We start from the raw sequence: 13,893 nt of genomic DNA on the forward strand, positions 1-13,893 counted from the left end.
AATATTTATTAAGCAGCAGTAATTTACCGTGACTAAAAGTTACAGAATGTTTTCCTATTTTATATGAATCACTATTTTTATCATAATGCATACCATAGGATTTATCATAACGTATTGATTTAGGACGGTTATTTAAAAAATTTTCAAATGGTGAATTTATTTCGTTATCATCATCATCTTCACTAGTGCATGAGGTTTCTGATTTATTTTCTAGTACAGTTGACTGTGTGTTACATATTTCATTTTGTTTTGCATGTGTACTCAATGGTTCAATTATTGGTTTAAATGCCTCACGGAAATAGTTTTCAGAATCTATAACACCACGTTTCATTTCCATTATTTTTCGTTTAATATTTTTTTTTGATGTTATTAAATTTTCCAATAAAACTTTTTGTTTGTTCATTGTAAATAATAAAAGTACTATACCTGTATCGTATGACTGTCGATAACACTATGTAGATAATAACTGTGTGACGGTATATTTATATAGGTATAAATATATAAAATTATTTTATTTTAATGAACGTATGAAACCCACATCTATACCTTCCTTCATTCATTTCCCGAGTTTTATCGATGACCATAAACCCATAATCACTATGATTCCAACATAAATGAGAAATTTTACGAAATTCTGAGAAATCCATATCTGTAGACGAATGATCGTTGAATATATGTCGTAAATTTGTATCATCTTGTTTAAGTATCATTAAGAAGTTTGCGTTATCTCTTACTAGCTGTTTTGATATTTTAGAATATGTCTGTGCTAAATAAAATACAGAGCTAGCACCTGAATGTCTGCCCATGCTAAAGTATTCTCTGATTACGGATTGTGGACCACATATCACATCATCAAAAATGATAATTGAATTTTTTTTGGTTAAGTTTGGTTGTATAACCTTATCAGCGCTTGTAAATATGAAAAAATTAGCACCTTTTATATCATCTATTATTTTTTTCAGTAAGACATATTTTTCCTGATTAGAGGTTTTCGAGTATAAATAAATATTTTCAAATCTTAACCCGTTTGCATGTGTGATCAGATTATACATTATATTTGTTTTTCCTGAGCCACTGGGACCAACTAGTATAGCACGTATAGTATCAGGTAATAACGAACCATGTCTTGATGGTTTTTTTACTACCTGAACATCTACATTTATTACATCTAATTTATCTTTCTGTTCAATCAAATTCATATTATTTTCGTATAAATACTCTAGATTTTTTAAATTTATAACCAGTTATAGATGGCGTGTTCAACTCGTAAGTACAATTCAAACAAGACTGGTAAAGGATTTGTAAACTCCCTTATAAATAGTCTCCCGTTCGAAGCTCATATTTCAGGATATCAGTATTGTGGTCCTGGTACGAAATTAAAAAAGAGACTAGATCGTGGTGATAAAGGAATAAACCCATTGGATGCTGCTTGTCGTGACCACGATATTGTGTATGCAACAAGTAAAAATTTAGACGATAGACATAAAGCTGATAAAGTGTTAGAAAATCGAGCTTGGGAAAGATTTAAAGCAAAAGATACACCTAGAAAAGAGAAATTAGTTGCGTACGCAGTAACAAACGCAATGAAAGCTAAAAGAAAAATAGGTATGGGTTGCAAACGGAAACGTGCTATAAAAACAAATTGTATACTAGCAGCGAAAAAAAAAAGAATCTCAAAAAAAAAGAATGGTGGTAAAAGGTTGATTTTAGTACCGAGACAATCAGGAGGTGCAATTCCCTTAATACCTATATTTGCAGGATTGTCAGCACTTGGTAGTTTGATGTCTGGAGGTGCTAGTGTGTATAATGCGGTTCAAAATTCAAAAAGAAAAAAAGGCAGTGGTTTGAAATCAAACAAGAATAGGTTAAGGAAAAAAAACTGATGATCACGCTACCTGATAGACCGCTTTCGTCTCAAGATATTATAAAATATATCGGAAAGTTGAAAATCAATCATTTCCGTGGTGTCTTTTCACGTGATAACTTACCTAAAAAACCACATACGATTGAATGTGGTATATTAAACTTGGATACATCTTCAGGCGACGGAAGCCATTGGGTAGCGTTTTATAAAAATAAGGACAAAGTTGTATATTTTGATAGCTTTGGTGATTTACCACCACCAATTGAATTACAACATTATTTCAGACAGTTCAAAATAGTATACAACTATTCCAACTATCAAGACTTCAATACATTTAACTGTGGTCATTTATGTCTTGAATTCTTACAATGCATGAATCTATTACATTAAATCTAACTGGAAATTCAACTGTATTGTCGGTAAATTATTTTCCATCTCTAAACGTTTACGAGGATTCAGAAATAGCTTTGTTATCTTTGCAAACGTGCAATTCATTTCCAAATATTATAAATCCAACTAATAACCGGCTGAGAATAAAATCAATTCCTCCAGATAGAATAGCAAAAATTCAATTTTTTGTACCAGCCGAATGCCGTGACATAGAAGATATTAACAAATATATGGTAGAAGAGTTATCTCAAGTTAATAAAGTCTACGGAACAAAGCTGACATTCAGTGTACGTATTGATCCTGTCGATTTTAGAACGTATATAAAATGTAATGGAATACTAAACTTTGAGCATCCGTATAGTATAGCACCTGTTTTTGGGTATAGAAAGAAAGTTTGTGGACCGTTTCATGAAGAACATCGATCGGATAAAGCTGCAAATTTAAACACAATTAATTCTATAAAAGTAATGTGTAATATAGCACATGGGTCATTCAACAACCAACTTCAAAACCATTCGATATATGAGTTTTTCCCAAGTGGGAGAAGAGGAACAAAGGTTGTTCAATCTCCGGTAAACCTTATATATTACAGATTAAACAAAACAGATATTAATTCAATTACTGTTCAGTTAGTTGACCAAAACAATAATCCAATTGACAATTTTAACGAAACGTTAACAGTTGTTCTGCATATTAAACGTCACGGATCTCATCATTAAATTTATATCTTAGATTTTGTAATGTATGAGTCAGTTACTTTAAGTTTAACTGGGAATGCTACCATATTATCTGTAAATTATTTTCCACCTATAAACCTTTACGAGGACTCAGAAATAGCTTTGTTATGTTTACAGTCATTTAATTCGTTTCCAAATATTAATGATAATAATAATAAATTTTCTATACAAGTAGCTGAGAATGAAAACAATAATGATCCTATGATATGTTTTATTACATTGGAAGAGGGTTGTTATGAAATTGAAGATATTAAGCAACGAGTTAAGAAGCAAATAGATGACTATAATAGTAAAAACTTAACCAATTTAACATTCGACATTACAGTTGATCCTAACGATTTCAGATCATATATAAAATGTAATGGGATACTACACTTTGAGCATCCGTATAGTATAGCACCTGTATTCGGTTTTGAAAAACGAGTATATAAGCCACACAATGAAATTCTTCGATCGGAAAAAGCTGTAAATTTAAACACAATTAATTCTATAAAAGTAATGTGTAATATAGCTCAAGGATCATTCAACAACCATCTTCAGAGTCATTCGATTTATGAGTTTTTCCCAAGTGAAAGGACAGGGTTGAAAGTAATTCAGTCACCACCAAATTTAATATATTACAAATTGAATAAAACAAATATTGATTCGATAACCGTTCAGTTAGTTGATCAAGATCATAATCCGATTGATAATTTTGGTGAGGCATTGACAATTGTGTTGCATATTAAACGTTACGGATCTTGAGATGGGTTTAAAATTCAATATAAACCCACTACTTCGGATCAGTACAACTAGTCATAAGACTAAAGTGCTACCAGCAACATCAAATCAAATAAAAAAATTGACGGTGAAGAATAAAAAAATTTTACAAGCTTTGGGTTATCAATTAAAGCAGAATGCCTGAAAGTGATATTTTGGATATAACTTCACAGTACGAAACGGATTCTAAAATTACAAAAATTGAATATCATTCATACGCACCGTATACAACATCATTTAATAATAATGATGAAATACGTATATCGATCCAGCAAACGGATGTCTATCCATATCTACACGAAAGCTTTATTTTTTTGGAAGGAATAATTACTGATGCTACCAAAGTGAAACTAACTAATAACGGTTACTCTTACCTTTTTGAGCAAATACGGTTGGAAATCAATGGGATAGAAGTAGATAGCACGCGTGTTCTTGGAATCACTAGCTCGTTGAAAGGTTACTTATCCGGTACGCCAGACAACTACAATTGCTATGAAAATGCTGGCTGGAATTTTAAAAACGCAACGCAATCAGAAAATGATAAAGGTGAATTTACCGCTTGTATTCCATTAAAATATTGGTTAGGATTGTTTGAAGACTACAAAAGAATATTAGTGAATTCTAGATTGGAATTAATATTAACCCGAAGTCATAGTGATTTAAATGCTTTACAAGTTAAAAGTGGTGCAACTGCCACTGAAGGTAAAGTCACCTTAAATAAAATAGTCTGGAAGGTCCCACATATAACGGTCGATGATGAAGAAAGGTTGAAATTATTGAAACTTATAGAAAAAGAAAAAAGTTTGTTTATCCCTTTTAGATCTTTTGAAACTTTTGAATATCCTGAACTCGGGACCACTAAAAAAGTTGTGTGGAATTTGAAAACTGCTTCAAAATTAGAAAAACCACGATTCGTCGTAATTGGATTACAGAAAGGACGCAAAAATGTGTTATCAAAAGATTGTAGTATATTCGATCATTGTAATCTAACAAACGTTAAAGTATTTCTGAACTCAATAGCTTATCCATACGATAATTTGAATTTAGATTTTTCGAAAAATAATTTCACCTTATTGTATAATATGTATACATCGTTTCAAGAATCGTACTATGAAAAAAGTATTCGTAACCCGATATTGAGTCCTTCTACTTTTGTAGCAAACGCACCAATTATAGTTATCGATACTTCAAAACAGAACGATTCAACCACAGCCTCAGCAGTGGATGTTCAATTGGAAATCGAAGCTTCAGATTCGCTTACAGGTGTAACTGCTTATTGTTTATTAATTCATGATCGTATTGTAGAATATGTACCTTTTACTAGAGAAGTAAGAAAACTTGTGTAAATATATTTTAGAATTAATTTACAATAATAAAAAATCTGTTATTACATAACTTGTGTTCTGTATTTTAAATAATTATTCCATTTTAGTAATAAGGTTTGTTGAGAAAAAAACCATTTAGCATGTACACTGTAAATATTTGGACAAAACTGACTTTGAGTGTGCAAACTCTTCATAATTTTTACACGGTAAAATTATTGTGTCCAAGGGGGACATCCTCCCTTGAACGGTGTGAAATTACCGTGTAAAAAGTGTACAAACTCTTCATAATTTTTACACGGTAAAATTATTGTGTCCAAGGGGGACATCCTCCCTTGAACGGTGTGAAATTACCGTGTAAAAAGTGTACAAATTCTTCATAATTTTTACACGGTAAAATTATTGTGTCCAAGGGGGACATCCTCCCTTGAACGGTGTGAAATTACCGTGGTGACATAAAAAGTAGACTGTGAACATACAAATGTATACTACTAATGTATGTAATAATATTTCTAATAAAAATATGCTATAATAATAATATGTACATATAATAAATGGCTGTACATGTGTGCATTTATTTTTTAAAAAAATCAGATATTTTTGATTGTTTGCAACTGCTTGAGTTTACCTTATCAATAGTATTGTCCAGATTTAAAATGCTAGAAAACACATTGTCGTCAATATCATGTCTCTGTAAGTAACTTAAGACGGCGCGAAGACCTAATTTGGCTTCCTTCGAGTTTACGATGGGGTCTTCAGGAGATTCTTCTTCGTCATTTTCTTCGTCATAACCTTCTTCGTTATTAAAACTGGCAAAAATCGCATCGTCTGTAAGAGACCCACAGACAGCCAAATCATCGTCGATAGCAACATAATCTTCAAACGTCAATTGATCGTTTAGAACAGTCGATAATGTGTTATGTTGAGTGTCAACTTCTAAAGTGATAGGGAATTCTTCTTCTTCATTATCAATAGTTTTCACAAATCCACATTTTCTAAAGCAGTTTTGAATTGTTTGTGTAGTCACATTGTTCCAAGCTTTGTGGCTGATTATTATAGCAGTCAAAACGGTTACTTTCCTAACCTAACCTAACTTGAGTGTACTATCGCATGATAATCATCAGAAAAACTTCGTAATCTATTATGTGGTAATAGCAACATACTTATTTTTATATATTTTTCATAGAGTTATACACTAGAGACATGTATCTTATCTTAATTAAAATAAAAAATTCGTAATAGAAAGCTCCAAATTTATAAAAATTCGTTACATCGCGAGAGTATTGATCAAAAACGCTTCGCTACATCGAGGGGACCAAAATACATTACATTTGTTCGTTATACCGCGATATTTTCAAGGGACCGGTAGTTTTATTCGTTATATCAAGATTTTCGTTATATCGAATTTCGTTATATCGCGAGTTGACTGTATTAGCTGAACATGATTAAACATATTTATTATTTGATTTTATGCTGTGTAAAAAATGTTAATATAAATATTCAGTGAAAATATCATGTGTTCACGGTCATTTGTTTTAAGTCACCAAAAACCAAAACCGATTTTGTTAAAAACTGATTTAGCGTAAACATTCCGTTTTCCCTTTATTTTTTTTATTTTATCCGGTGCTGTTAAAAATTATTGGAATTTTGAATTTTAACTTCCCGATTAAAATTCACTTTTTTATCAGCAAAAATACTGAAGTTCAAAATCTAAGTATTATTTCGACAACTTATCGTGTAAACGACACAAAAAAAAACACATAATATCATCCTTGCAAAATCCAATACGTTCCCTCAACTTAGAAACTAAAAACATGTGTTGTTAAAGATAGCGTATATTTTTAAACATATTATTATGACTATATTACACAGTATATATTGGTTTCTTGTCTTGTAATATATTATCGGTACTTACCTATACCTATGTAGATGATTTAATTAATACTTTAAAACGTTTACATAAAGGTCCATCGCTATATAGTTACACATATAGATTGATATTGTATCATAATATCTATCAGTATGACTATTCGTTTCTATGTAAACCAAAGTGTTTACAGGATTATGTAAAAAAATATAATTGCCGAACGTCAACTGCAGTATTTACGAAGATAATATCATACCTACTGCACATACATGTTATTTTGATCCTTCAGTTTTAGGTATTATCTAATTAGGTATATTGAGTAAATAGTTTTAACATAATATATAATTTTTTAACCTTAATAGTATCATGAACGGTAAGTAAATACATACAATATTTAACAACTGTACATAGTTTTGACTGAAACAAAATTATGCACACTGTAGAACTCATTAAGAAAAACGACGGAGAAGACTCATACAGACGTAGGCTGACCCGACAAGTTTCTATGCACACTCTAAATGGCTTCAACGAACTCCGGCTGAACGTCAAACTCTGCGATGCGTCATTGATACTTGATAGCGGTGAAATATTTCCGATACATCGATCAGTGTTGAGCGGTTCAAGTGATTACTTTAGGTCAGTACACGCAGTCTGTGACCCACTTGATAGGCACCTTATTTATACTAGACTCCAGTACTGAATTACAAGAAAAGATCGCTAGAATAAAACATTGCCTTTATTTTCATTAGTTCATAAAATATTTGTTGATACTTTTTTTATAATATAGTCTGATTTGCAATAATTTTTCAATATTAACTCCAAATGATATGCCTATTTGTATTAAAAACTTGATTTTTCAAATGAATGTCGAACACACTTCAACGCTTCGTATTGTTATTAATAGCTATGGTTCTGAATTTGAAATATTTCAAAATTCAAAATTTCACTCTTCTTGAAATTATGAAAAATATTTTCTCTTCTTTTAAACGTGTTAGGTTATAGATGATTAGAAATAATTTATTAATTACACACTTAGAAATAAAGAGAAACATATTATTTTCGTTTATTTATTATTTCATATTTGTATATTCTATAAATAGGTAGTGCTGAAAAATATTCCTTGTATTATTTTTAGAGTAAAAAATATTGTTGTATGTGGACCGTCAGTGATTCAAAAGATAATGGTTTGAAATAAAGTTAAAGTCAATTTCAACCAGTAAATGAAATAATAGTGTATATTTTCAGTAATTATTAGGTGTACAAAAGTTGTATATGTGTGTGAATGTGACTGAGTGATGTGATTATGTGATTATCTGGACTCTTTCATTTAATACTTAGATCATATTTTGTATATTGTAGGTCACGATTCACGACTGTTATAAGAGTGGTTTATCTATATATACATTGTGAATATAATATAATATAATTATAATATAGTATACAATGCATTCGCAGAGCCATGGCTCTCAACAATATGTTATGATGTTGAGTTGGTTTATGAGTTTGTAACTTAAGAGTTAAAAGGCAATGTTTAAATTTGTTATATTATAGATTTGTTAAACAACTTATAAATTATATGTAAATATGTTACATATTTTCTTTGTTTCATACAACAAACAAAATTTTAAAAATTTTGACGACTATAAACTTTTAGATATAATATACATTTTATTTTTATTTTTCATGGAAATTAAATATTTCATGAAATTTTAAAACCTTAGATATTAAACAAACTCTAAATTTCGTAGGTAACTACCTATAATATACCTTTGAAATAGTCGGGTAGTTAATAGTGTATGTAATAATGAATACTCTACAGTAATATCTGTAGGTAGGCACTTGTCGTAATAACTAGCTACTCATTTAATTACAATGGCTAATATTTTGGTTAAGGTTACTTAGTAAAGTCACCAGTAAGGTTATTTCTTGAAATATTTCAATGAAATATCGAAAACAATATTTTTATGATATTTTTCATTTATCACCTATAACTAACTAGATGTATTTACTGTACTTTCTGTTTTCTACTATAGTTTTAAATTAAAATTTGTTTTTTTTCATCTTTCATTAATATTATAAAATATTTCAAAAAATAAATAAATTTCATAATATTTCAGAACTTTAAAAGTAAGTTATTTCATGTAGACATTATAGTATTGTTGTACAATGAGTTCAAAGTTCAGTTTTTATAATAATATCCAATAATTTGTCTGAAAAATTGTTAATTTTTCAGTTAAATATTGTAGATACCTACCTACCTATTTAATATTTTCATCATTATAATTGAATTAAAACTAAAAAAAAAAAACTCTTATACTAATGGTAGCATTAATTATCAATAATCAATGTTTTATACTAAAATATTATAGTACCTACTCAGTGATGATACAAAATGTATAGAACTATAATTAGCAATAAGGTAGGTAATATTTAGTAATTAAATAATTAATAATATTAAGTTTTTTTAAAAATAATTTTACTTCTTTTGAATTATTTCATTTTTTATGGTTGACAAGATTTGGCTATGAAAGGCTTTTTTTACTGGTGTCTGTAACTTATACGATTTTTATCACGTTTCAGAAACATGGTTGAAGAAGTCCTATTGATATTATAGCGTATATAGATATACTCACTACTGCTAATATTATTTTTAAGAATAATTTCCTTCTGTAGTAGACAAAAACCTAAATGTTTTTTTTTTGTACTTTCATTATTATTTCATACATAATATTAAGGTATTATAGAATATTAGCATGAATACATTATTATGTTTTGTTAATGTACACTCCAATTGCTTATTTAAGGCAATAATTAACATAAAAATGTAATATTTTAAACGTGTATTGTACTTGACATGTTTTTTAGAATACTTTTCACCACTACATTGCACGAAGGAGAATACACGAAAATACATCTGAAATCAATTGAAAGTACTACGATGGAATTCATTTTACAGTATATTTACATGAGACAAATTGACATAAACTATGACAACGTAATGGATATCATGCGGACAGCTGACTATTTGTGCATAGACGGCTTGGTGCAACTTTGTCATGAATTTGTCGTCGAATGTCTGGGACCTGACAATTGTGTAACCGTGTTGCAATTTGCTGAGTATGTGTACCTAGTAACTAAAAAAATCAAATACATCACTAAAATCCCATGGAAATATTTGATATTTATATTAATAGGTACCCACCAATAACATATTCTATATAATAATAATATGTCATCCGGCAGTTACTATTATTTTGAAGAGTTGACGAATGCGGCGTACAAATATATCATCAAAGAATTTATGACCATTGCAGAACAAGGTGACGAGCTGATGAAACTCCGACAAGAAGAATTCAAACAAATAATCAAAGATAACCAGTTGAACGTCAAACGGGAGGAGTGTGTCTGGGACGTGCTGCTGAAATGGGTGGACAAGGACCCTGAAAATCGAAAAAACGATTTGTTGTTTCTGCTGCCTAAAGTCCGTTTTGGCCTCATGGACTCTAAATATTTCATCAAAAACGTAATGATAATACTATGCTTTACTTTTTACATGGTGGTCATACTGGTCCGTTATTCTTATATACCAAAATATTTTTGTTTACTGTTTCCGTTAAAAAAATTTAAAATATTAATTTCAATTTCGTTTATGCATATAGTATGCCAAGTAATACTACATGCTTTAGTTCTTTAATTTTTTTAAATAATTGCGAATACCTGTTAACTTAACAAAACGATAATTAATTATAATATTATTATATTATATACCTATGATTTTCATGAAATACAAGAGTTAATAAACCTTTATTTACTATATTATAATAATAATTTTATTTGTACTTTTATCTACCTATATAATTCGTTAAAACCTATTTTTGTGCTATTATAAATGGTTTCCAAACAATATTTAGAAGAAATGTTTTTCAATAGGTTTTTTTCGTTTTTGAGGAAACAAGCTATGGTTTTGTAACTGGAAATAAGGGCGATTCTCGTCTCCCCAATCCGTCCTATTACAATTATGGTGTATTAATTAATAATAATCACGTGGCAAATCGTTCATACCTAATATTATTGCAGGTCAAGGACCACCATTACATACAAAACCGGGATGATTGTAGGCCTTACATAATCGAGACCCTGAAGTTCATGTACGATCTACAGCTGACGTCGAGTGTAACTGATTCGATAGCGCCGACGCTCGCACGTCCCAGGTATCCGTCCGAAGTTCTGTTCGCCATTGGCGGATGGAGTGGTGGCAGCCCGACTGCGATTATCGAAACGTATGACACAAAGTCTGACCGATGGACGAGGATATTCGAAGAAGACCCGCAAGGGCCGAGAGCGTACCATGGCACGATCGTCATAAATCAGTACATCTACGTAATCGGAGGTTTTGATGGGTTGGAGTATTTCAACTCTTGTAGGAAGTTCAACACGATCACAAAAACGTGGGAGGAAGTAGCACCTATGAACTGTAAAAGGTATAGTTACGTTACTGTATAAAACTCGTAGAACTAGTCAGATCGTTCGCCATTTTTCGCATTTAACCTGCAAATGAGTTTGTATGTTTGCGCCGCGCTAGAATTTGTCAACCGATGAAATAGGGACAGCGAGTGACTATAGTAAATATCCAGCATTTAACGTGGACATTATGTATACAATTATTACTTATGACCAAGACGGACTCTAGTTCACTATAATAGTTTAATATAATTTTATATTATATACAATTTTAAAATATACTTTGTAATATGTCCTATAAAACGTATAATAATACGCTTATAAAACATCTAATTATGCTACAAAGTATCGAAATATACATTTAAGTCTAAAATATCAAATAATATGCATTAAAACTGTTAAAAACATAAAATAAATATAAAACATTTTATTTTATGTGTCAGTGTCTGTTACAACGTTCCGTCATACTCTATAATATTAAAATAAAATTTAACACATTCATTACAGTGACTTAGACACTTAATGTACTGCAGAGCGTTACCCAGTTGTTGCCCACTTTATTTACATTTATATTAAATCATATATTTTATACATGGACAAATAAATTATATAAAACAAAATTGTGTACATCAAAAACATTAGTTATATTAATTATGTCTACCTATATCATTGTTGATGATTATTTACCAACGTAGATGTTATGTCAGCGTTGTGTTGTTAGACGACATTATTTACGCGATAGGTGGATTCGATGGACATCACCGGCTGGGCTCCGCAGAAAAATATAATTTTGAACGAAACCAGTGGACGATGATAGCACCAATGACTTCTCAGAGGAGTGACGCCTGTGCAGCTGTGTTGAATGGTGAGTTTAACGTCTCAAGAATCTAACTAAATCGCATGTGATCATTGGTAGTGGATCTTATAAATATATATATATTAGATATATATATAGGGGAACACTGGGCAGGATGAGACACTTAATTTCAATGTTGAATTTTTCAGAAAAATTCTGAATATATGTACCAACTATAATTCAATGTCCCATTGTTTTATGATTATTCACTTTAAAATATGTTAACAATATTATTGCAATCAAAATAATTATAAAAAAAGAAAACTGAATTAGTCCCATCTATCTACACCACGGGGAAGATGAGACGGATAAATGCGTAATAGATATATTTTTTTCAAATATATCAACAAAGGAACTTATTTATAAGAATTTTACAAAAAAACACATACATTTTAACGAACATATTTTATTTTAAAGCCAGACTATGGTAATATTTTAACAGAATTCCACATGATTTGTCTCATTATGCTCCAGACAGACTAATTATGTTCAATTTAACTTAAATTATTAAACATTTAATCAATATTTAAGAACAATAATATATAATACTAAACTACAGAAATGTATAAATATCTTTTTAAAGTATGCGTTTAGAATTAAAAAATTATTCTTGAATTAAAATAGCGTGAAACTTTTAAAAAAATAAGTAATTTTGTGACGTAAATAAAAAAAACACTGATATCGTGCCATATCAAGTTATCATACAATTATAATCAACAATCATCTAACTTGCCTCCATAAAATATTCTAAAGAGGTTTCAAATATATGACAATTAATAATGATGGAGAAACAACGCTGTCAAATCTTACCTAGTATACTCATATTGCCCCATATTCTCCTACAATATTACTAGCTGAGCCGTGCACAATTTGGTGTGGCCGTTTTGGTGGGAAGCTATTTTGGCGTGAAACCATTTGGGCGTAGTTAAAGACTTTTTATTTTATTAAAATTATTATTTATTTTATTTAAAGAACTCAAAAATTAAGAAAAATGAAATGAATTAAAAAATACAATTGACAGCTGATAATACAGCTGAAAAACTTACTAAAAAAACATTATTGTTGTAAAGAAATATTATGTGCTACACCTCTTAAATTTGTTAAAATGTCTCGTCGTGTGTCCTGAGCTTTACACTCAGTTTTATTTTGGCAACGCCAAAAACGGCGTTTTTCAACACTACTTAATGCATCAAATAAATACCTTTAACCGTTAATCACTAAGACATCTCGTTCGTGTGTAGATTCAATTAATTTCGACATTATAAATAAATATGTAACTCACAAATTATTAAAATGTACATGAAGTAAACTAAAAATAGTATACATATAGTAAGAATATAAAGACCAGATTTATTTATTTATGTTATACGACCTATTACGTGTATTTAATTTTAATTGAACGTTATAATGTACATGTATTGGCTATACGTCCCGCCGTACAACGAATTGTATTAAAATACGACACACAAACTATGTATTCTAACAGGTAACTCACACAAAATTGTGGTGTAATATCGTTATAAATTTAAAAGTATTGACAACTCCTCTCATCTGAACATCATCTTGGAATAGCTAAAGGTTAACTATATCATAAGTATTCTTATACAAATGTTAAATGTTCAGTTATTACTAATTTG

At 29.9% G+C, this 13,893-nt stretch overlaps 2 protein-coding genes across 2 annotated transcripts in view; both read left to right on the forward strand.

Annotated features, from left to right (window-relative positions):
• The first annotated feature begins 2,232 nt into the window (after positions 1–2,232).
• On the forward strand, positions 2,233–2,979 carry LOC132936161 (uncharacterized). The gene has a single exon (XM_061002852.1). It carries the CDS (start codon positions 2,233–2,235, stop codon positions 2,971–2,973), a length of 741 nt encoding a protein of 246 aa, XP_060858835.1. The 3' UTR covers positions 2,974–2,979.
• Positions 2,980–7,369: 4,390 nt separating this feature from the next.
• LOC132953641 (kelch-like protein 10) overlaps positions 7,370–13,893 on the forward strand; it is a 7,726-nt gene continuing 1,202 nt past the window's right edge. Inside the window, exons 1-5 of the mRNA XM_061026014.1 lie at positions 7,370–7,575; positions 9,805–10,056; positions 10,183–10,462; positions 11,017–11,420; positions 12,096–12,265. Coding sequence (XP_060881997.1) covers positions 7,370–7,575; positions 9,805–10,056; positions 10,183–10,462; positions 11,017–11,420; positions 12,096–12,265 — 1,312 coding nt within the window. The remainder of the gene's footprint in view (positions 7,576–9,804; positions 10,057–10,182; positions 10,463–11,016; positions 11,421–12,095; positions 12,266–13,893) is intronic.

This window comes from Metopolophium dirhodum, chromosome 1, assembly GCF_019925205.1.
Source record: "Metopolophium dirhodum isolate CAU chromosome 1, ASM1992520v1, whole genome shotgun sequence".
Lineage (NCBI taxonomy): Eukaryota > Metazoa > Arthropoda > Insecta > Hemiptera > Aphididae > Metopolophium > Metopolophium dirhodum.